At 39.6% G+C, this 24,163-nt stretch overlaps 1 protein-coding gene across 4 annotated transcripts in view; it reads right to left on the bottom strand.

Annotated features, from left to right (window-relative positions):
• sorcs1 (sortilin-related VPS10 domain containing receptor 1) overlaps positions 1–9,544 on the bottom strand; it is a 174,476-nt gene extending 164,932 nt beyond the window's left edge. For 3 of the 4 annotated variants that reach the window (XM_068726871.1, XM_068726873.1, XM_068726872.1), the window contains exon 1: positions 8,640–9,446. In XM_068726871.1, the coding sequence (XP_068582972.1) occupies positions 8,640–9,365 (726 nt within the window). In that variant the 5' untranslated portion in view covers positions 9,366–9,446. Of the gene's footprint in view, positions 1–8,639 lie in introns of all 4 variants that reach the window. The other variant, XM_068726874.1, reaches the window with a different exon arrangement.
• Between the last annotated feature and the right edge of the window lie 14,619 nt (positions 9,545–24,163).

The following is a 24,163-nucleotide window of genomic DNA, read 5'->3' as shown; positions in this document are numbered from 1 at the left end:
GTATTAGTCTGTCTTCTTAACAAATAGAAACAGAAGGCCAAAGGAATTTGCAGGTTAATTATCTGTAAACCACCTCTCATCTCTTACATCAGATTAAAAAGGATCAAGGCACTCTTCTGGGAAAAAATATAAAAAGCCTTTAATGGGAAGAAAGCTGTTTTGTGCCGCTACGTGTAACCCAGCTCTATATTAACATGAACAAGCTTTGTCTATGTTTTCACAATTTCACTATGAAAGAGCCATCTGATTAAAAGCTTTGTAACTTTTTCCCAGATGAGTAACTTCAATATACTTGTTTGAATTTCCGAGCACTCCAGATGTTTTCTTTTTTTACAGGAACATTTTTTTATATATATTAATAATCTAAGAAAAAAACTTAAATATTTATAATATAAAAATAAATAAATTTACAAGAAAAAATTGTTTTAAAATAGTGTGTTTTTTATTTTTATCAAGGAACCATATTGCTTCACAAGATTCTCATGTGATCTCATGTCAATCCAGCTTCCATGCAAGGTAACCAAAGCGGTGAGGACTGACAGTAAGCACGACTAAAAGTCTGTATGTACCTGAAGTTGTTTAGCAAATGCAGGTAATCATTACATTTTAACACAACAGTCAATCAGTGGTCCTTTTTTCAACAAGACAAATATTTTACTAACTCAACCAACTATCAGATAGTTCTGCACTGGATATCAGAGGGTGACTTGTACTGTCTTCAAATGGAACCATTTTCCCCTGGTGCTGACATTTGGCCAATTTAGCATATGTCAGTTCTGAATGGCATGCTTGATTTCTGGCATTCGGATGAGCAGGTTGTAAATGTGAATTGTGTAAATTGGGCGTTGCCATGGCTATCAGAATGCATACACAACTAGAAATAGATTTTCTCAACACCTAGAGAGGGGGTGTGAGACTGTTAACTGAGACCAGCGAGTTTCTTACAACGCTTCGAAGAGCGTCATATGATCGACTCTTCATTAATTAGTGACAACATCTTTAGATAGATCGAGACACTACTGTTCTCTCTGTAGGGTTTCAGTTTATAATTCACCTGCTTCTGTTCCAGGAGGACATGCTCTACATGTCTGCAAGCAACAAAGCTCAAGAGTAATCTTCTTAGACTGATAGACAATATGTCAGCCTGAATCCATCTGAGCGATGGAACAAAGTACTAAATGTCTGACATTTTATAATGCAAATAATACTGTCCCTGTGCATGTTGTACCTCCATTTGAGCAATATGCCACAGGCCCCACGGTGAGAGTGCTCTTTGCCTGTAACCTTTTTCTCAGAATCTCAACGCTACTCTGCCAATACCCTATCAAGAAACGTGTTTGATCAGTTGTATTTCTCTCTTTCCGTTTCCATAATTGTAGATGTGAGTTGGTTGGTTGCTGTGTATCATTCTGACATGGTGATGTAAATAGATGAAATGGTATTCAAATGTTTTCTTGGTTCTTACTGTAAGGAGGCTCAGTTGTGCCTTTATTTTCTGGACCAGAACCAGTCCTTACAAATATAATCACTGAAGACTACATGGACAACACACCATCTATACTAGGGTTGTAACGGTATACCGCTATCTGAGGTATTTACAGTGTATATTGTCTCATATTAATCAAACTTATGCCATCAGAATACATTAGAATAGTGTATCACACAATTCTACAAATAGTGGCTTTAAAAACATAATTGTAATAATGTTACATTCCGATTGTTACGCCAGTTTCCATTCAGGCCTTTTGGCTATCGTAGTACATGCCCTCCCTTGAGCCCCACCGCTAGCATGACTAAGAATCTATATGTATCGCTATAGCTGCATGATAAAGAACACCTGCCAACACTCCTGTTTTTTTTTTTTAAATAAATATGGTTATTTATTAATTTACTTATACATATCAATTATGGTACCTAAATAATTGCTGAGATTTGGAAATAGGTACATTGCTGGTGAGAAATGAACAGTGAGACAATCATTCAGGTTGTAAACAAGCAAACCATTTAGCCAGATTAGCTAGCACTTTATTTGGAGGTTAAGCAAAAAGTACCAGTGACGTCTGTAATAATCCCACTGTGAATATTTATAAAATCACTGGCCATCTGAAAAAAAGAATATGTACTGTAAATATAAAATATCATAACTAACTTTAATAACATGGATTAAGAGCACACAAGGAAAGTAGCTGGGTCAGTTACTTTCCGTGTGAACTTCAATCTTTGAATCTTTAAAGACTTAGTCTAGCCTGTAGTTTGGGAATGTCAGCTCCTTGTAATCATAAATAAATGCTGATTTTGTGAAACAGTGCAACAGAGTTTTTTGAAGTACCAAAATTAATTCAAATTTGTGAGTAAATATTTAGTCACTTGAGAAGAATGACAGAAAATGTGGGGATAAATCACAAATTAACTGTTTGATAGTTCTGGTTTTGAAGCAGATGACTCTTTATTAATCTCAACTGCAGAACAACTCATACTTTAGATCTGCCATTACGACAGTGCTGTCCGCCTACACAGCTGAATTGGGGTCAACTGCGGCTCAGTGGTAGAGCAAGGTCGTCCTTCAATCAGGGTATCGGTGGTTTGATCCCCTGCTCCACTAGTCCATGTCCATGTGTCCTTAGGCAAGACACTTAACCCCAAATTGCTCCCGTAATTGCCTGTGTATGAATGGGTATGAATGGTTAGTTAAGAGTTGTGATAGGTGATCCTGTCATCAGTGTGTGAATGAGTGGGAATGGGTGAATGCCATGTAGTGTTAAAGCGCTTTGAGTGGTCGTAAAACTAGCGCTATACAATCACAAGTCCATTTACCATTTCAACACATTCACCCCAGTTTACTTAGAGCTGTCAGATGTCTTTCCATAGACTGGAGGGAAATCAGTAGCTAAAGCGGACAGACACAAAGTAACGGTTGACAGAAAGTGGATACACCAAAAAAAGTACATTCTGACCAAATTACAAAGTAAACCCTGGAATGAAAAGAAAACACATTTTGCTGAAAACAAGTGTAGCCACATTCAGTTCAACTCTGTCTCCAACAAAATTACGTTTCCATTCAACTACACTGGACCACACGACAACCTCCCTCCACAGACTTCAGCAGACTATTAGAAACGTATTTGTGATATGTAAAAAACAAATGTAATCTGGGAGAAAATATGTTTTTTACATAAAGAGACCAGGCTGGTCAATTTAAGAGAAGGTTATGCAAGGTGCTTGGACAAACCTTGAGCTGCAATAAAAACGGTTATTACTATCGTTTCACATTTTAATTATGATTTAAACTATATTTAGGTTGGTTAGACTCCAGTGGACTCCAGTGTATTGCAAGTCCACTGGGCCTGAGCATCAGGACTTTTTTTAAATGCATTTTAAAAAACAATTTACACAAAAATGTGTTATACAAGTAGCGAACTCCTTTAAGGATATAGTTAGTGTGTAGGTTGTGTGTGTAACATGAGCGAGTGTGGGTAAGTAGACCCATAAGTAGAAGTTTCAGTAACGTTACAGCTGTGAACGTAGCAGTGTAGTGTACAGTTTGCTGGTGAATAAATGCTCCAACTCATCAAGACCCAAGCCACGTGAAGCCGATGATGAAGTGTCTTGAACTTGGATTCTCGCTATTGTACATCAGGGGGCGACTCCTCTGGTTGTATAGAAGTCTATGAGAAAATGATTCAACTTCTCACTTGATTTATTACCTCAGTAAACATTGTAAACATGAGTTTATGGTCTCAATCTCTAGTTTCAAGTCTTCTTCAATACAGCATGATGTTCATTTAGTAAACTATCCATTTAGAGTCAAATAGACCATAAAGCTTTAGGGCGGGGCTACCTTGTGACTGACAGGTCTCTACCACGGCGTTGTCCGGTCTGAAGGTTGGCTGTGGATTTGTCTTACAACTTTAACCCTTTCACAGTGCGTTTTCATTTCATGAAAGTTAAATTGTAACATATTGGTCTCCTAAAAATGTCTTATTCAGTGTTTGGTTATATTTAGCTCCACCCTCTACAGTCACTTCTGGTTGCAAAAAACCAAGATGGCAATGGCCAAAAGGCCGACCTTGAGGCTTCAAGACGGCAGTCCACAAACCAATGGGTGACGCCACAGTGACTACGTTCACTTCTTATATACAGTCTATGATGATGACATTTTGCCATCAGTACTAAATTCAGTACAGTCCTTTCAGCTGTTGTCGGCCTGTGTTTAAGTATTTTTATTCATTCTTGTTTCCCTGTATTTGACTCCTGTGGCCAATGTTTCATGAGTCATAATTATAACCTCCAATCCAGTCTGACAAACAGGCTGCCAGTAATGAGGGGTGGTTAAAAGACAAGCTTTGTAAATGCCTTAAAGGTTAAATATTAAGAACAGCGAAGCCTTTATCTAAGCTCCGTGGCATGTTGTTGACTCATCTGTTTATTTATACAGCAGCTCAGATTGTAAAGACCGAGGACGTCTGTTCCTGCTTATAGCAGCAACTCTACATATTTAATGAGAGATCCTGTATTCTCGCACGCCTCGAGTTAGTTGTTTGCATCAACTGAAAGAATAGGGGCAAATTGTTTAATAGTTATACAAGTATCACTAACTCAAACATTAATGTTTTATTTTCAGGGTAAGCGCAAATTGGCAGAAGCAGAGAAGCAAACAAAAAAGCATGAAAAACATGTTCATAACTGTATATTATTTTTGATCCCCCTTGCCTCCACTGTCAGGTCACTTTTCGTTGAGAGCTACAGTAGTTTGTCAAGCCCACAGAAAACACCTGAGGCACAGAACGGAATTTCAGTCAGAAGCAAAGTGGAGGGCATGGGAGCTGGTGATACGCGTTTGACTGTAATTGGCTTTGTTACAGACAGGGCTAAGTGGTGTGGGTGGAACACGGAGCTGTGCAGTATGGAACCAACAGGACATTGACTCACTGAAAGCAGTTTGAGGACAAACGTTCACTTTTTTTCAGGACGGCAGATTTTGGAGGCCAAAAAGACGTTTTACCCGTTTCATTGCCTTGGATTCTCAGTCCATGCTTATTATATTTTGACTCTGAAGAAGAAGAAGAAGAAGCAGGCGAGTCGAGATATCAGTGCTCGCAGCAAATGAATACTTTTTAACTGTGCTTCAGTGCTTTTCCGCCCAAAGACTTTTTTTCTTCCCATGTTAATTAAAGTTTAAAGCAATAATCTAAATTGCATTTCGGTTTAGATTATCTCTTGGGGATACAACATAAAGTATGTGTTATATAGGTTCTGATTCATGCTCAGATTTAACACAAGAAAACAGCTTTCATCTCTTTTTTCCCTCCTACGTCCAGTATTTGTTGTCTCTGCAGAATGCACAAAATGCTGCATAAAAGGCAGCTGGTCAAACAAGTAATAAAATGCATTGGACCAGAATGACACGTTCAACAGCACTGCCAGCTACAATGTAGCAGAAACACACTGCACATGAATGCTCTGAGGAGACCGACCTGAGATTTCTGCTAAATTGAAGTTCACATAAATGGCCATTAAGACATGACATAACTACCAACATTACTCCCTTTTCTCCCATTCTTTGGTCATATTTACAGAGAATTTTACGGGACGTGATAATTAAATCCAAGAACTGTGAACCCGCTTTATCTTTGGATTTTAGAATGTTGGATGTACAAAAAAAGGGTCCTCGGTTTGTCACATTCGGCATGTACATGATTTTGTACAAGCTACAAATTGAAACTAAGCTTTGAGGTTTGACACCTGCAGCTGTTGGTCATCTGATTTGGATATCTGCGCCACGTTGAACAACTCACTGCCTACTCTAGTTCTTGTCCTAACTAAAAGGGATTCACAAGAGTATTCCAATGCGCATCTAAATATGCTTACACTCCTAAAATAGAACTAAATCTTAACCTTACCTTTTGTTAAAACCTTTTGGACCCTAGACCGATTTTTAGGCCCTCAGCTCGAAAATAGCATGCCCATACAATAATGAGTGTAGCGTTGCAACTGTAAGGGCTATTTTAATACTTTTGGTAGTAAAATAACCCTAACACTTGTGAGATGTGTTGATATGTGTAAATATTAGTATATATGTTACTGGTTAAGAGTAGATTAAGATGGCACACAGCACAAATTGAAAATTCTAATTTTCGAATGGAAAAAAAAGCAATTTCAGGATATTTCTTTATTAGAAGATATAGGTCCAAGCTTTCCAGCTCTCCCAGATCATAGAACTATATGTTGAGGGTCTCTAAACAAATTTTTACTTTGATAAAGTGAAGCTTTATTTAGTACATCTTGATCTAGTACGGAGAGGTCAAACAAGGTCAACCAAAATGTAATTTTGTTCCAGCTGTTTCATTGTAATTTTATATACTATATAATTATATATTTCACTTATTTTATCACTAATAGTGTTCAAGCTATCCATATGCAGCAGTTTGGCATCATTTTGAGAGCCTGGATCCTCTCTGAGACTGTTAATGTTTGTCATCCATGGGATTTTATTGTCTGAATTCCAGTTTTTTTATCCTCCAAAGCCTTTCAGCCTGTTTGAAGGGCCGATTTGACCCAATGAACGTTCCATAGACGTGTCACAGCCTGCTTGAAACAACCTAACATGACTTTGAATGACAGAATCCGTTAGCCAATCATAAAATAAAAACTACCCAAGTGTCAAATTTCTCAAATCCGATTTGTTGAGACGTATAACCCTGCCCCTTCCGCTAGCAGGCACGCGAGGCACACGACGGCAGCGCCAGCTTTGAATTCACAGAGAGACTGATGAGCTGTGCAGATAGATAGTAAACATGAACAAATTAATTATTTTTTTTGCTGCAGAACATCTCAAAGTAAGGAGCTGGCTTATGATGTGATCGATTAAGCGGATTATGATGATGGCTTTGTTTTGTAAGTAAAACTGCAAGGCTGTGTCGTAGCGGAATGTGACAAAATGGCTGCGGCCGTCTGGTCGCTAGCGATCTCCGGAGCTAACAGGTGTTAGCATTGAATTCATTTTTTAAAACGTTATTGGCATAAATGTGGCGAGTAGGACTGCCTAGGTGGCGCTATATCGATTGTGTTACTTGGTATTATACGTAGCATTGTCATATGTTGTGTTTGGAGTGTGTACAAACAGCTGAGATGACTTTGTAGCGCAGGAGCTGCAGTTTGAGCAGGTATGCGGCATCATTATATTCGTTACTGATGAGTGCACGTTATGAGTGGATTCATTTTTGGATGCATGCTCCGCCCTGGCCGGTGGGGGCGCTCGGGCCGTATTGGTTAAGAAATATTTGTATTGCATCACAGATAGGACACACGTGTTTTTTGTGATAAAACAAAAAGCAATCATTAATAAGGTAATCATAAATCATCAGGTCCCACTGCATGAATAAATAAAAACATTTAGTTGTTTTTTACATTTACAATTCCTGTATATTTAAAATCAGGCTCTATTTTTCCCAGCTCATGTGAGGATGTCCATGATTATTTCAAAAATGGAAATTCACCATAATCAACATAAGGCCTTTACACATGGGTGGGGGGGTGACAAAGAAACCACATGAAAATGCATAAAAGTACTCGCCTGCCAATATTATACATCTAGGGCTTTTATTGTGATAGGTAAGAACAGTGTATCTCTGACTCCAGAGCTTAAATATCGTTGTTTTGTAATTCTCATAAACAAAGCTGCAACTCAACCGGTTCGGCACAACGTGATTGGTTCATAAAATTGACCTCATTCCAGAGACGCTTTTTCATCGCATAATATTCACACGCTGTGTGAAAGTATTCATGACATAAACAACTGTTCTAACATATATTGCCCCTGGTGTGTAAGAGCCCTTACTGCAAGTGCTTTTTATTGCGATTCGCGATCAATGATAATATCCCATATCGTCTGGAGCGCCTGTAAATGTGCTGCCACGCTGACAAATCCCTGATCCTCTCACTGCTGCCATTACATTAAAAGAACTTCAGGTCAACAAGCAAAGGGAGGCTACGAAGAGAGGCCGCTCTGCAGCTCCAAAGGGTGCAGGTCCTTCAGGCCTGTGGCTCCGGAAACCTGGCTTCAGGAAAAATGAAAAAGGAGAAATTGCTTCACCTCTCGCACAACCCACGGCGCTACTTGAAAAGCCTGCCCTCTGGTAAGAGATGCTCCGTGCTCAACATGACCAGCTGTAGCCGGACATCAGTTCAGCTGCTCATACACCCAAGAAGGTCCTGAGAGAAAGCCTCTTTCACTCTACAAATACAAACAAAGCCCCCACCAAAGCTGTAAGCATTTTCAGGTCTAATTCTCATTTGTATTCAAAAATACAGTGGTTTAACTAATGTCAGTCCAGCTGATAGAATTGCACCCCAGGGATTATCGTAATGCTATTAACCGTTTTATTATTCTGGAACCAAATGTTGTTAAAAACACATGTGACGTGTTTAGTGACAGATGTCCATGTCTGGCAGAGGGTGACAAGTGTGCGTCCCTCTCTCTCACTCACTCACACCAACACAGATTCATTTTAGACAGGGATGCGGCCGCTCTCTCATGAGGTGGCGCGTGCTCACCTGACGGCCAGCATAAGCGCACTTTAGGAACCCATTCACGCATATGGCCAGTGCGATGCTTAAAGTGGACGTGATGAGTCACTTACACTGCTGTTCTGCCCGGACCAGTGCACCATAGCCTGGTTGTGAGATGAATCCCCGGTCAAGGCGAATGTTGAACTGTTGAGTTTTAGCTCCTCTTGCTTCGGACCGGCAGCTCTCCGCTCCGCTCCGCTCCAGCGCAATTCAGAGCGGGTCACTCTGCTTCCAGCCGCCGAGCGCATGTCCTCTCCCGCGTCTTGACTTTGGGCTGAACCGGCGGATCTTCTTTTATCATCATCATCATCATCATCATCATCATCACTGTTCCTTCTGGCGCGCTTTCTGTAGCGGGTGGCCCCAGCGCTGGTCTTCTGCTCACCACTCGTTTTGACATTGGAAACTTTCATCTTTACGAACTCGCTCTCGCCAGTGTCGCCTTCTGCGTTCCGGGTGTCTGTATTCCGTTGCAGCCTTGGCTTCGCGTATTCCGCCCGATTCTCTGGAGCGCATTCAGCGGAACCTGCTGCGCAACGGAGCCGCCGACTTTCGGCACTTGCCGCCCCGGATCTCACTGCCCCGTCTCCGTGTCCAAAAACTTCTCTCTCTAATCCAGTTGTGGATTCACTTGTGTCGAATTTCAGCAGTAATTCCTGTGCACGCCACTTATTCCCAAGATGGCACGACCTGCAAGTTATCTCAGCTTTGGTGGCATGAAAGAAACAGAGCATCATCAAAATCAAAAACCAAAACGCACTGTGCCACTTTGGGCGAAATATGACCTCCCTCTCCATCGCTGGCGGCAGAGAAGGATGCTGAGGATGCAAGAAGATCTTTTCCCTTACTCTCTTCTCTTTGCCTTTTCGGGGTGTAAATTGCCGCTCGGCTGTGGAAGAGGAAGTGCTGCGCAAGTTGTGGCGTTGCTCAAATGCAGTGTTGTAAAAAAAAAAAAGAAAAGTGGTCCAAGTTGAAGGATTTCATCAAATGAAGCCCTGCACGCATGGGGGAGGAGCTGATCCACACAGAGATGGAGGATAATGCTGGACTGACTTTCTCCATATTTGTTATTTCCCACCATATGCTCGGCTATAATTAAAGCAGTCAGTAATATAGTCATTTTGTTCTGCTGCTCTTTTATTTCTCCTCACAGCCACATTTTCTGAGAATCTATTTCTGGTACTTTTTTCTCTCTCTCCTGATGCAGATTTTATCACCATCTTCCCTTCAGGGAGAGTAAATCGCTTCATTTTGCAAATGAAACTGCATAATTTCCTGTGATGATCCTGTTTGGATTCAATCCTTTTCGGTCTGAACAAGGCGACCAGTAATTACAACATATTACAGATTTTCCTTTTCTTTTAAATTGCCCATTTCTGAAACGAGGGCCCTCTTTGTCAAAACGCTGCATACAAAAAAAACATACACACAACACAAAATCTGCATCTCTTGCAAAAGCGAACAGACACAAAACAAGTCTACAAAATGGTGTTTTTACAAACACCAAATAAACAGCTCTTTTCACAAGCCGACTGCACACTGATGTGCTACACAACATTATTATCCAAAGCCTCTGTAGCGTGATGATAATATAGACTATGAACACATGATGCCATGGGTTTTTTCTCAGCACTTGCATTTTATAACAGTATGACACACAATTACTACAGCTATACAGGCAAAAACACTGTTCGTCAAGCACAGGTCAATTTAGAGAATTTGGCTTATTTTGATTCGATAACATGTTTCTTTAAGTGGAAAGAAGACATCCAAAATACACATAGGTGTTTATTTTACTTTGTCTATCTGCGTCTGAAGATTTCTCCTAAATTCACCAAAAGTTCGCCATAGATAATGCCTCATTTTACAGAAATCTTGCAACAAAAATATAGCTTAACAATATCACCATTCATTTATATTGTCTATTGATGTTAATGTATAACACTACAGTATAATTATGAACATCTTGTATTATTTGACCTCCCGTTGCAGTCATCGATGGCCTTGCTGTGGAGAGACGTTTTCCACATGGAACCATTTCTTCTTTATTTCAGTGACAGTACGATGCTCAGGTGACGCATCTTTAACATTAACATCATTATTTGTCCTCATTCCTCGTCTTCAGCAGATTCCCTAATTCTGTTAAGATGAGAGACTTTCCTCTCTGGATCTCTGAAAGAAGGACTTCAACATAGGACATATGGGGCAGGATGTGTAGCCTTATATGGTGTTATTGGGTTGTTAGCTATGCTAATTCACTGTCCTTATGGACGCGCTCATTTACACACAGGTGTCTCTCACCATGTTAACTCTGGTCATTCACACAGTTATCTGAAGTTCAGAGTTTGCTGAATCTGACGTGGCTCACTCGTACGAGTTCACCAAACAGAAACAAGGAAGAGAAAGTGAAGATTAGACCAGATAGTTAATGGTTTCAATAACTGTGCCACAAGTACCAGTTTTTGTGTCTTGGCAATTACAAAAAACTGTAATATATTTCTAACTATGTGCAGTGTCAGGGATGGTAGAGTATATGGCTTTTTATACAGCAATAAAGAATTCAACAGCCGACAAAGTTAGATGAGATTTTTTTTTACTCAACACACACCTCTATCTGCATGCATTTACCAACTGACGATGCTCTAAAGACCAGCTGAGGGCAACGCTGGAGAACCACCTGTAAGGGGAAGCATGCAGTCTGGACTACATAATTATTTTTTAAATACTTTGTGAACAAAGAGACACCATGTTTATCGGTATGTTTTTGCCCCAACAAGCAGCCAGAGTGTCTCAGGCGACAGGAACAAGTGTAACTGGTGGAAACATCAAGGCTGGAAGTTCATCCTTTTGATATCAGCCCTGCAGCTCTCCGTGCCTAATGACTGTAGGTTATGGTGATTGCTGATGAGCACAAAGGGATATACAAATGGTCACAGACTACTACACCAGCTGGCTGCTTTTAGGATGCTGCCGAGAGGGAATAAAATGGACAGATTGTGCCTCGGGAGCTGATTCATTTTACCACAAGGATAACTATCTATAGGCTACAAATTAAGATTAAAGAGTAAAGGATTATATAATTGGAGTGTCATACAGCCTTTTAGACCTGCGTAGACCAATGTTTCCTCCTAACACATGTTTCATCATGTGCTCTGAAGTGTGCTGGATACAAACACATTGGTTTTAATTCGTCATATGTTCATAATGACCCATCTGTGGTGATTACAGCTCAATACTGCTCATTCTCCCACATTCATTTTCCCCTCTGTGAATCTATAATCCTGCCTTTTATCTCCTTATGAATCATCATGAGGTAATTGCATTGTATTCAGATTTTTTTAATTATAACATGGGTGGAGACTATGTGAATTATAAAGAAATTTCACTAACAAAGAAAAAAAACCATTCTGTTTCTTTGAAAATGTGAATCATTTAGTTTTTGTAATTGGTGTTTTATTATCTATCAGCATTAAGTCAGCAGAAACATCCCGTTTTCTGTGTATAAAGGTGATTATTTTCCATCAAATTGGGGTGGCAGCAGAAACCTCCAGTGTCCTGATCCAGTGGTTTTTAATGGCTAAGGAGCAATCTTTGTTTCTACACCTATCAGAGGGGAGGTTACTGCCAGCGGGGTGTTCCAGCTAGTCTCGCATAGCCAGACCTCCACTATGCTGTGTCAGCGCTATAGGTCTGGGTCCGCACATTATCATTCTGTTGTAAGGAAAATATCTGGATTGTTTCTTTTTAACCAACCACAATCTTCTTGGCGCTCTGCACAGGATGTAGCCTTTTAGATGCCTAACCCTATCCATTCTTAATTTGCCAGAACCACAATATTTCCCTAACCTCAACCATACCCTAGTTATAAGTGAGAACTTTAAAAACATTGCTGTTGAACCTAAACATTCTTTTTAAATGTTGCATGGAACTTAATGTGGGGTTTTAAGGATCCAATAGTGTTCTTTTTTTGTTATACAATATCATGTATTTTAAGTTGTTCTACAGCAGACATTTTCAGACCTGTGGACAAGCATAAATACGTTTTTAGAAAAAGTGGCCCAAACTAAAGTACACCTGAGGCCAGGAATTTTTTTTTGTCATTGTACGTTTCTGCCACATACAGATACGTTGAATGTCAATGGTTTCGCATTCGGTCAAAGTAGGTGACGTAGTATATTTTGCAATTATTATTTAAAATTATGGGATTGAAGTTCACGCAGGGTGGGTGGGAGTATAGGTCAATGGGTTAAACACACAAACACAAGACTTTCACCCAGGAGACCGCTGTTCATGTTCCATGAGACCAAAAGTAAATGTTGACTTTAACCTTGTTGTGTTACTTGGTCTGCTGCGTTATGTTATTTTACGTAATATGCTATTATTTTAACACAAACCATGATGCTTTTTTGAACGTTTTTGTTGCCTAAACCTAACCAATTGTTTCACAGCTTTAAACATTTGTCGATGTGCGTTTCTGCAAGGATGCTACGAGGCTGATATGAAACATGTTTATGAAACATAGTTTTGGTTCAGAAAAGTAAACATTCAAAGTATTCAATTCCTGTGGTTTGTAGAAACGTACAATGATAACATTTCTTCTGGTAACTGAGGACAAATGTAAAGAGAACACCAATCAGGGCTGCAGCTTGACCTGCTATTAATTAACAAGCAGTCAAATAGAGTATCAGTACATTAGAGTTAGACAGATAAATTAGACAGGCTGATATATCAGCTGCTAGTAGCTTATTGAAAACTTAGCGGTTTCTGAGTGTATATTGGCTGATGAGCAAGAATTTTTTTTTTAAAAATCGCTGTACAAAATTGCCAAATTAGGTTTGAGGTAATTTAATAGATTAAATTCAACTCAATTCAATTTATTTTTGTATTGCCCAAAATCACAAATCAAATTTGCCTCAGATAATAACCAATTGTTTGTTTATGTTATCGGCGTATGTTGAGCTTATAGAGAGTCTGCTCAGATCTATTTGGGTACGACTTACGACACACAGCCCTGAGAGACATTCAAAAGGACCCTACCTGATCTGATCCAATTTAGTCCTGTGAAGATCTCTATTCTACAGGCTTCTTCGTCAAACTGCACCATTACAGCTACATAGAGCAACATCAACAGTGTCTGTACGGCTATATGGCCCAAGAGGTACGAGAGAAAATGTGTCTTTTGTTCTTAATGTGGGTGAAACGACCCTTTAAATTACGCTCTTAAAGGCAAGTCTGATTACACCCTCTCTTCTTTTTTAGGGAGCGAATCCTCCCCAGTCATGTCCTATCAGAGACATTAAAGATGATAAGTGTTGCATCTCCTCATGGCACACAGCATTAAACAGACATATTGTATTGGATTAATGGTGCTGCAATGGACAGGGACCACATGGCTCACAGACACTTATCAACCAGTTCTGTGGTGTGTGTGTGTGTGTGTGTGTGTGTGTGTGTGTGTGTGTGTGTGTGTGTGTGTGTGTGTGTGTGTCTCCTGCGGCAACCTTCTCACCGCATCCTCTCCTGTCCCCGCCTGTACTCACCATCCATTCGCAGAGAATCGATGTCCTGCCAATAGCAGAAATGGATTTTTGAGGATGTTGCAGAAGGCAATATGCAGGCCTGGGCCGTCTGATTTGTATGTACCCTCTCGGACTATGAATCCACAACAAGGTGGGAAGCTTCACAAATCAGAGGAAAATGTTCTTGTGTGCCAAAATGAGGGCAGAGAATATGACCTCTGGCTTCACAGCAACTTAACATAGTAAAAAGAGCACGTATACACACATATACCTTTTTCCCCAAAACACAATGAAATCTGCTAAAAATAAGCAATAGACTCCTTTTATTATTGTGAGTTTAACTGAAAATGCCATGGTTAATTCTTTTTTTCATATTAACGTTAGTTAATTATTCTGAAAAGTTTATTTTGTTTGAATAAAGTGTGTTTTCCGATGATCTGTGAGGTCAAATTACTGTTGTCTGACTGGAGTCTGGTGGCTTAGAGGAGTCTGTTACAATTGCATGTTTGGTACGTTAATAAATTTACATATTTGTAAACACTTTGCATTTTTGTCCAGTAGGAAAGGGTCTATACATATACTTGCAACATTTTTTTTTAAAGTGCCATTAAATTTCAGATAATCACCGTATGTGGTGATTATCAAAACTAGCAGTCCTTGTCTGACCTTTTTCTTCTTCCTAAGCCACTGCTTCATATCATTTCAATCGCTTGATTGAACCATGACACCGACTCATACAGCGTCGTTTCACAACTTTTACAACATTGTTGCCCCTCCCTGGCTCAGCTCCTGGGGTTACCCAGTAAAAGCTTTAGAGCATTAACACAAACAAGACTTGGACTCAGTGGAATAACCAGCGAAGTCCTTTATTCCCCAGCCAAAACATTCCCGTTTCTAACGAGAGACAAAAGAAACTCAATAGATGTAAGGGTTTGTAAGGCCTGTGTTTAAAGTGCTCTAGGTGAACAAGTTAGAGTTGACGAGAGGAAGGAAGTCAAAAAAAGAAAAGCCAATGCAAGAAAGGATTGAAAGTGTCTCCAGATAAATAAGTTTCCCAGTAACATAACACTTTATTGGTATTCCATCATAGCACGCAGCAGACATGGGGTCAGGAGCAATCAGTTTCACAGAGAGGAGTTTAACATCTGAGTTCAGCATCTTTCAATTTCCAAATCTTTTTGGCATGTTTGTGTCTCAGCCTGCCATTAATTGCAAAACCGTCCACCCATAACAATGTGAGCTTGTGAGATACAGACTGCAGCCTCAATCAAAGCCAGTCCTTCACAAGGCAAAAAAAAAAAAACTGCCTACAGAAATAGGCCAGTGGTTACTTAGGATTCCATTTCCAATTCATGAATTGAATTTCAAGCAGTGCCCCAAATTGGCTGAGCCTGACCACAGCTCTGCTCTGTATTGTCATTCCATTTGAAAAGCAGTAATTGGATAATCCATTTAAAGATGCCGATGGAAACCCCAAACTCACAGCAATGATGGATCTCCCAAATTCATTTGGAGAGCGAATAATATCATCTCAAACAAGATGTACAGTAACCTTGACAGCATCAATCAAGCTGCACAGTGTGTGAAAGTGTGAGAAAATCCTCCTGTTCAGGACTTCTGCTCAGAGATTTCAAGTTCACTTCTTCAATATAGAGGTTGCTTGTTATTTATTCCCCTTACACTGGACTTTATCTTGTTATTATTTATAGTTTATGCCCCTCTGCCCACTTGTCGATGGCACCTCAGTCTTTATTGCACTATCCTTAATTCACTTAATGCAAATATAAAAGCCACAAATTGACATTTTCTTGCAGTATAGCTAATCGGCCCATGAAGAAACTTGTGTGGCTTGTTAGAATTGTAGTTGTCAGTGAACAACACAGGAAGAAGGAGGGATTTCTCTGTCTGTTGAAGGAGGCATTTCACCACACAGGGACTTCATTCATAAGCTTTAGGAAATGTGCATATTTTGCACACAAAGCCGGCTCTCACCAGCAGCATTCAGATTCTTCTGAGATGAGTTCTGCCTTCCTAGAAATGGAGGAACATATTCCTGGGGTGAACTGACTCTCCCATAAAGAGCTGGTGATTGGACACATAATCAGTTGTGCTTCTAATATTTAGAGCAGAAACTGAATCTGGCTGCTGTTTATCCACCATATGGTATTCAGCCACAGAGAAGCCATTAGCTTTTTTTCATTTCCTCAAGAAGAATACAGACAGAGTGGTGAGAGTAGATATTTTAGGGGCTGTCACTGCGGTTTCCTGCTAACATCGAGAGATCTCATATCCACATCAGCAGTGATGGAAGAAAAAAAAGTTTTGAAAAGCCAGGTACAGAGGGAGAACTGGATCCTTTTTCAAAGGTCCAAATGAGTGACTGTTTTAAAAGCTTTCCTACCGGGGCTGAAATATTAATATTTGCTGCTCAGGGACATTACCAGTATCCGCAGAGTGAGTCAACGATAATTATTAATGAATCTCATTTTCAGGCCACTGTGCTGGATGTTCAAAGTGCCTGCGACCTTCAGAGGGAAAGCAAAGCACAGCGTCGCCTTCAATCAGGAGTCAGTAGAGTAGAAATGAGCAATCTGTTACAATTCGCTTATTGCAGTTGGAGCTCATCTTACTGATTTGTTTATCTCAGCAGTTGTGCTCTAGATGACTTATTCATGAACATCTGGAAACCACGTCACTCCAGAAGATGCCATCCTTGTATTTGAATAGACTGATCAGGCTCTTTTGTACTCAATGATGCTTTGGGCAACAACATCATTTGAATCAGCCAGTGTCACAGAGAGACATTCTTAGAGTAAGCATGAGGTCCTTGAAGAGAATAACGTACAGTCCATATTTACAAATGGCATCACAACGCATCAGCTCTAGTTTTCTTTTTAAACTTCAGAATAGTGTGCAATAGAACTCACAAGGACGGTAGTTCCTCTGCTTTATAGTAAGACTATGTAACTTTTGCTGAACAACGGCCACTGCGGCTAAAAGTGGCAATTACAGGACAATGGCCCACTAGATTTCCTGTCAAATGTATATTTCGTAACAATGTAAAAAATATGAAATTAGGTAGGATGGGTCAAATAAATACAGGACTTTCACCCAGAAGATCTCTTTTCATGTCCTGTGTGAAGTCAATGTTGACTCATTTTACCTCATTAGTTTTGACATTATTGTGACAGATGTCAACTAGCTTGATGTATAATTTATGTCTGGGTCTGGCTACATAGCCTATTGTATATACATGGTGATGGTTATAATATCGAGCTAGCGATCAATGCTAACATGCTAATGACGCTAGCATGCTGTCTAGGCTAGTGCCTAGCCAGTGTTTAGCAAGTTAACTCATCAGTCGAGTAGCTAGCTATAGGAAGAGGGAGATTGGGAGCTTCTATGTTCATGATAACCTTATCAAGAGACGTCTGACCATCTAATCTTGCATTGTATTACAAGTTATGCTGTATGTTCTCAATGTGAATGTCATAATGCCATATCAATTACTGGGAGATAATATAGTTCACAGTTAGCTAGGCTATGACAGTAGATGTCCATTTGTTAAAAAAACAAAAAAACATTAAATATCCAATTTATTTCATTTAAAAGGCATATTATGAAAGTATTCTTACTTTTATTATTTCATACATTCTACAGTTGGCCAGGTGGACAACATGTCTCAGTACAGTAATTTATTTAGGCTCTTTAACTGTGTACAACTGGTTTTAATTCTAGATTTTGCTTTTATAGTATACATAGGCCTAATGTGTGATGCTATTCATGTGTGATGAATATTTTCTTGTTGATACAAAGCCAAAGTTTATGGGCTGTTAAGTCCCATTAATAAAATAATATATATACATAATCAATCAAGTTGTCTTTAATAGCTTTGCTTAGTTACACTGACATTCTGTGACTGTTCTTCCTGTTTGTGGGGTTCACCAGAGCTTTGTATACATTATATATATATATATATATATATATATATATATATATATATATATTTATTGATATATCCCAAACCTGAATGCCCTGCTATACCAAATTGTGAGTAAACAGAAAATCCAGAAAAAAGTATTTCCTATATTTTAAATACAAAATACATGTATTGTATTTTGTTACATTTTTCTGGCACCAGTATTTTGTATTATATTTTAATACATTTATTTGAGGGGTATTTTGTATCAAAATACATTTTGATGTATTTTTGCCCATCTCTGGCTGAAAGTGACAAGCCGTCCCTGATACATCAAACACTGACACTAGAGGGGTGCGCAGAGCGTTGGAGTTTGAAGCTCTAATAAGCCCACTGCACACAACATAGTCAGCACAAAACTGCTGACAGTTAGCAACTAGCTGGTGAAAGAAGCATTTATCTACTAAAAAGCGAGATACTTCCCTCCAAGAGTTGGTCAAGACTAAAGCTTAATGTTTAATACGGATTGGAGTTATATCTGTGGCTAGAAACACGGCTCCAAATGAATGCAATGTTTGCACAACTGTGTCTGCTGGATGTGTAAATAGGCAACTGCTAACTGCTAAAAAGTTATTTACGCTGGTTTGAGATGGTTTTTGCTTTTGTTGAAAAAGAGTTGTGCTGTAGCAAACATTTAATTAACATGACTGATCAGCTATTTCTGCTGTTGGCATCTTCCTGGATATTCATATTGTCTTCATCTCTGGACAGCATGAACCACGGCCAATAGTAGCTGACATAAGGGGTGGGCCGCCAGGACAGAATAACAAAGTTATAGCTATTTTATAATTTTACATAAATACACTACATGTATTCTAATTGTTTTTCCCATTAGCTTGTTTTCTCATGCACAGCTACTGTCTTCCTCTGATCTGCTTCCAGCCTGCAGAGCCGCTTCCAGTGCAGCTTGTTTTAAGTAGAGCTTTTAATCCAATCAGATTTCACCCCTATGCTGTCTCTAGGTAAAAAAATCTGCCTGGAGGCCATCAGAATTACAAGTGAAACCCTTTGCTGTTTAAGTAAATGGGGACGTTATTTTGATTATCATAGTCTTCAACCAATCAGATTTTTAGTTTGACATGTTGGGCGTATTCTTTGACATGTCAAAGCCTTCCAATTGGCCTAGCCATTGGTCAGTGGGCTTGCGTGACATGTTTGGCCGTGACAATCCCAAAATCTACTGCCTCCGTTGACATTTTCAGCCCTCAAACCCCTTAAAATGTATTCAGGAAATACAACTGGGGAGGCTCGACTGTCATCACTGGCGTCCATGAATCGAGAAGGACCTCTTACTGGAACTAAAACGCACAGATGTTCTGTACAACCGTGTCATTAATAAACAACAGTTTAACAAAGAAAGGAGGATGGACTTTGTCTTTAAATAGTGAACAGCAGCTTTGGTAAGTGAACTGCTTTTGATTTTTTACATCGCAGTAGCTTTAACTGCCATAAATATTATTTGTCATTATTTAATGTTTGTTTATATATTATTATTTGTACAACTTGTTTTTATGAATATGGATTTTTGTTTGGTTTTATATGTGATAGGAACTATTGTTACGTCCTATGTTGTGCTGGGACACATTTAGTCATGGCACAGCAACAAGAAGACAGAAGTCTATATACTCCACGCAAAGTGTTAAAGTTAAGTTTTTAAGTGATCATCATTGAAGATTCATGTGTTTTCAAGGGGACTCATTTTCCCTCTCGGTGTTGACAGACAAATAAATCCGTCAGTAACAAGAACTACGGTGTCGTGTATTTCCTGGAGGGAGTGATAGGAGCGTTACTACTGTGTTCATGTGTCTATCGTGTCGTTTTTATGATATGGTTAATATTGTTCCCTCTGATATGAATAATATTTGAATGGGCCATGTTGTTTAGTGTGTGGTGTAATACGTGTTTTAGCGACGCAGTTTTGTTGAATTGATTTTGACTATATGCATTGTCTGTTAATGACGCAGCATCCCATCATGCGCATTATCATATCTGCACTCTGCAGTTAGTGTATTTGTAGATGTTGTGCTTAATTTTTACACGAAACAAATAATAAACCGTAGCTGTGGCATCATAATGAGGTTATTAGGAGGTGGTTCAACTGTAGTAGGACAGCAGTGAAGGCCCAGGTATAAAATACACAGGCTGCCACTGGCTGACATGAAAGAACCATTAAAACAAACTCCTAAAGACCTCTCTCCATGAAAATGGCTAAAGAGCAAACCTCTACTTCTTCTACTCTGTTTGCATCATATAGCATCAACTTCTGACCAAACTACGCTGTAGCCCTTTATTCGCTCCAAACTAGTTGATGGAAACACGCAAAATTTGCATTCCTCTTTTCAACATTTCGAAAGATCGCTGTTTGGAACGAAAAGGGCCGTGTTTGAGTTATCAGCAAATATGAAAAACTAAATTATTATCAATAGAATTATTAATGTCAGTAAAATGATTAACAATTATCAATAATAACGGAGCAGCACCCTGAGAACAGGGACCAATCACTAAACCAAGTCTCATTTAGTATTCACTCACAATGTCAGTAATCAAAGTACTATTCCACATTCAGAGTGAACAGTGAAGGGTTGAGTTCGAGCACAGACCACATATCCAGCTATTATCACAATACACATGCACAAAGTAATCACAGAAAGCTGCTCTTTAAAGTATAACAGAGTTTATTAAATTCTAACAACATTGATCAAAATCAAATAGTGTCTAAAACTAACAACAACTACTATATGTTTATCAGAATGCTATCTAAAATCAACAAACATTCTGTGGAGAGAGAGAGAGAGAGTGAGTGTGTGTGTGTGTGTGTGTGTGTGTGTGTGTGTGTGTGTGTGTGTGTGTGTGTGTGTGTGTGTGTGTGTGTGTGTGCATGCATGTAGTTGTGTGTGTGTGTGGGGGAGAAGCGCGAAAAAAGCTCAGACAGTGGCAGATGCAATATAAAACGTGAAACGTCCCGTGGCCCTTCACATTGAAGAGACACAAAATGGCATGAGACTGCAAATTAGCGAGAGACAATAGAGATTGTGTTATCTACACGTGTCTGAGGTAGTTAGCTCAACCCGTATTTACATGTAACTAACGCTATATGTGTGTGGGGGGGTTAGTAGACAAAGAGAGAAAGCAAATAAAGCAAAGAAATCCTTCAAAATAAAGCAGATCCTTACCACCGCGATAAAATACGTAAATCGTGATTCTACCTCACAGAAGTTTGGCTGACAAAATTTTATTTGGCTGGCCACGATCCTGATTAGTTTTACTGATAAAGCTACGACCTCCCACTCCACTCGCGGTGACTGATCTATCTCAAAACAGTTGTAACAGTATGAAATACACAGTATAACGGGACTCGGTCATCCGCGAGCATATACACAACAACATCACGTTATAACAATCCAGTAACTTAAGCAAAACAATACTTTAATTGTATATAGCGCTTTTCTAAGTACCCAAAGACGCTTTACATAGGGCAGAGACAAACAAAACAAAACATTTTGGTAAAAAAAATAAACTACATAAACACACAATGACCTAACTGAGCACAAACACCAAGTAAGCCCTTACTGTGAGATGGCTGTTTAATGGTCCTAAGCCTAAGAGTACATCCACACTACTCCGTTTTCGTTTGGAAACGCATATGTTTTGCTACGGTTACACTGAGCGTCCACACTACGCCGGCGTTTCCGAGCACCGTAAACGGAGGAGTTTAGAAACGATCCCAAAGCCGGATAACTTTGAAAACTCCGGGTAGCGTATTCGGGTGAACGGACGGAAACCATAAGTTTGGAAACGATGACGTAGACACCCGCGATCAACTACCAGGTTAATTTAACTCGGACAACTGATTACAGGCATTGCTGACCTTGTTGTCTTTACTAGCAGCTGTTGTCCAGTTAAAGTCTGCATGTCTGCGAAGGAAACAGCTGTTATTGTAGCGATCAGTGAGCGGCGTGTCAGAGAGAGAGAGAGAGAGAGAGAGAGAGAGAGAGAGAGAGAGAGAGAGAGAGAGAGAGAGAGAGAGAGAGAGACAGGCAACTGTAACTAAGTCTGAAAAATAAAACTTATTAAACTTTCCACAAACTGTATCTGTTTGAGTTTATAGAGGAAGATTTTAAAGAAGATCTTAAGTATCAAACACGTACTTACGATCATTAAAGACTACTTTATTACTCTGGTTGCTTAGTTACAAAATCCGACAATCTACTTCCTGTTTACATCGGCGCATGCCCAGTGTATGTGAAGAGTCACGTGATATTCGTTTCCAGGCGTGTGGTATGGACGGAGATCATTTCGGAAACGATGGCTGAAACGCCGTATGGACGGAGATCGTTTTCGTTTGAAAACTCCGTTTCCAAACGAAAACGGAGTAGTATGGATGTAGCCTAAGTCTTTTCCTTTGTTCAGCAGAACATGGTCAGTGCAAGCACATAGTCAGAACCCAACACCCCCCTCAATTTTCTGATATTTCAAAAGCTTGCTTAAAATCTGCTTAACAATTGAATGGAAACACGGATAACAATGTGTTACCAGCTTGTTTTTGACCTCAAGTTGCCAAAAAGGATATGGTTGGTCTTCTGTATTTTTCCTATTTGTCATCAAATCTCATGAAGAGATTTGACCAGCAATGCACTACTCATCTCTCATTATCTCGCAACTTCCCTACCCTGTCTTTGACACAACGCAAAGTCCATTTCCTTTCTGTTTTTTAAAGGCTACATCATTTCTGTCAAGGGTCTCAACTCTCTCGCAGACAAAGGGTGGCTGCATGTCTCCTACTGCTGCATCTTTTGTCAGCAGAGCAGGGCCAAAAAATCAGCTGGGTCCGGCTTACAATCAAAAAGTATTTAATAACAAACAGAAGCTAAACAATTACAAACTGAAGTACACTATCGATAGAATATGTTCCGCATATCAGAGTTAACGCGCCCCCATCCAACAGCCCACCTCTCTGGTTACCTGTAAGGTGGCCAGCAACGAGAACTGAAGAGAAATCCTCGGCAACAATGTCTTATACTTTAAAGTCCCCACCTGAAACTTTAAAAGTCCATTATCAGCTTTGTGATTGGCTGAAATCCAACTGTCCCCTCCTGGCTTCGGACAGTGTCCACTCTCGGTTGACCTCATTGGCCTGGTCCGCCCCTCCTCATCTGGAGTAAACCCCCCTCGTTCCATAGGGCTGTATTCACAAACATCTCTGCTTGTCTAATGCGTCTCCTTCCCCCGCTGTTCACACCTTCTCACATTCCTGAAGCCGGCCTCTCCAAACTCATCACCATATGGTCGCTTTTGAATCTGAAAAGCCCCTGTCTCTCCCTTACAGCTCAACACTATACTTTTAGTTTAATACATTCAATAGGTAAATATATGATACACATATACTATCTTCTTCAAGTAAATATACTGTAAACATATAATACATTCCATAAATCAATATCTTGTGACATTTTAATACATTGTAATATTTAACACATTATTCAAGGTTTGCGTCTAATCATACTAAACGTGTTTCTAAACTTAAATTCTTCACATTTCCTCAAATAGCCGTACTTTGTAGCAAACATTAACTTTTCTGATCAAGAAAAAAATGTTTAATAGTGACATATTTAAACATTTGCAAATGAAGTAAAGAGTTACATTAGCCATGAGACTGTAGCTGAGGACAATAAGTGCTTTGACCTGAGCAACAATGCCTCTCTTCTTTGGCAGGAGGATGATCAACATGTGTATATTGTCTTATTTTTCTTGGAAAATATACTGCAGTTAACAGATAACTGATTCATTTGTTCTGGAGGTTGAAATTGCACCAATTACACCACCCGCTAACATGCACCTCCATGCAAATAAGTAAATTTGTAATTGACCTCACATCTGAGCAGAGCCACCAGCCTATGAGGACAATTATGAGGGGATCCGTGCTAATTATGTCTTTAAGTTTCAGTGCCCTTCGCCACCCGGTCAACTTTGACCTGAGGAATAGTTTGCAACGGTACGATTGTGAAAAGTTAAATTAAGCTGTAATATGTGGCAGGCACCGCAGAATAATTGCAAGAGAGTGGGTGGTCTTTTAGTTGTGTTTGAGCATGCCTAATAA

Source organism: Cebidichthys violaceus, unplaced genomic scaffold (assembly GCF_023349555.1).
Source record: "Cebidichthys violaceus isolate CVI_PGR_0920_01 unplaced genomic scaffold, fCebVio1.0.p SCAF_4, whole genome shotgun sequence".
Classification (NCBI taxonomy): domain Eukaryota; kingdom Metazoa; phylum Chordata; class Actinopteri; order Perciformes; family Stichaeidae; genus Cebidichthys; species Cebidichthys violaceus.
Note: the sequence above shows the minus strand (reverse complement) of the source record. Positions and strands in the feature narration are given on the sequence as shown.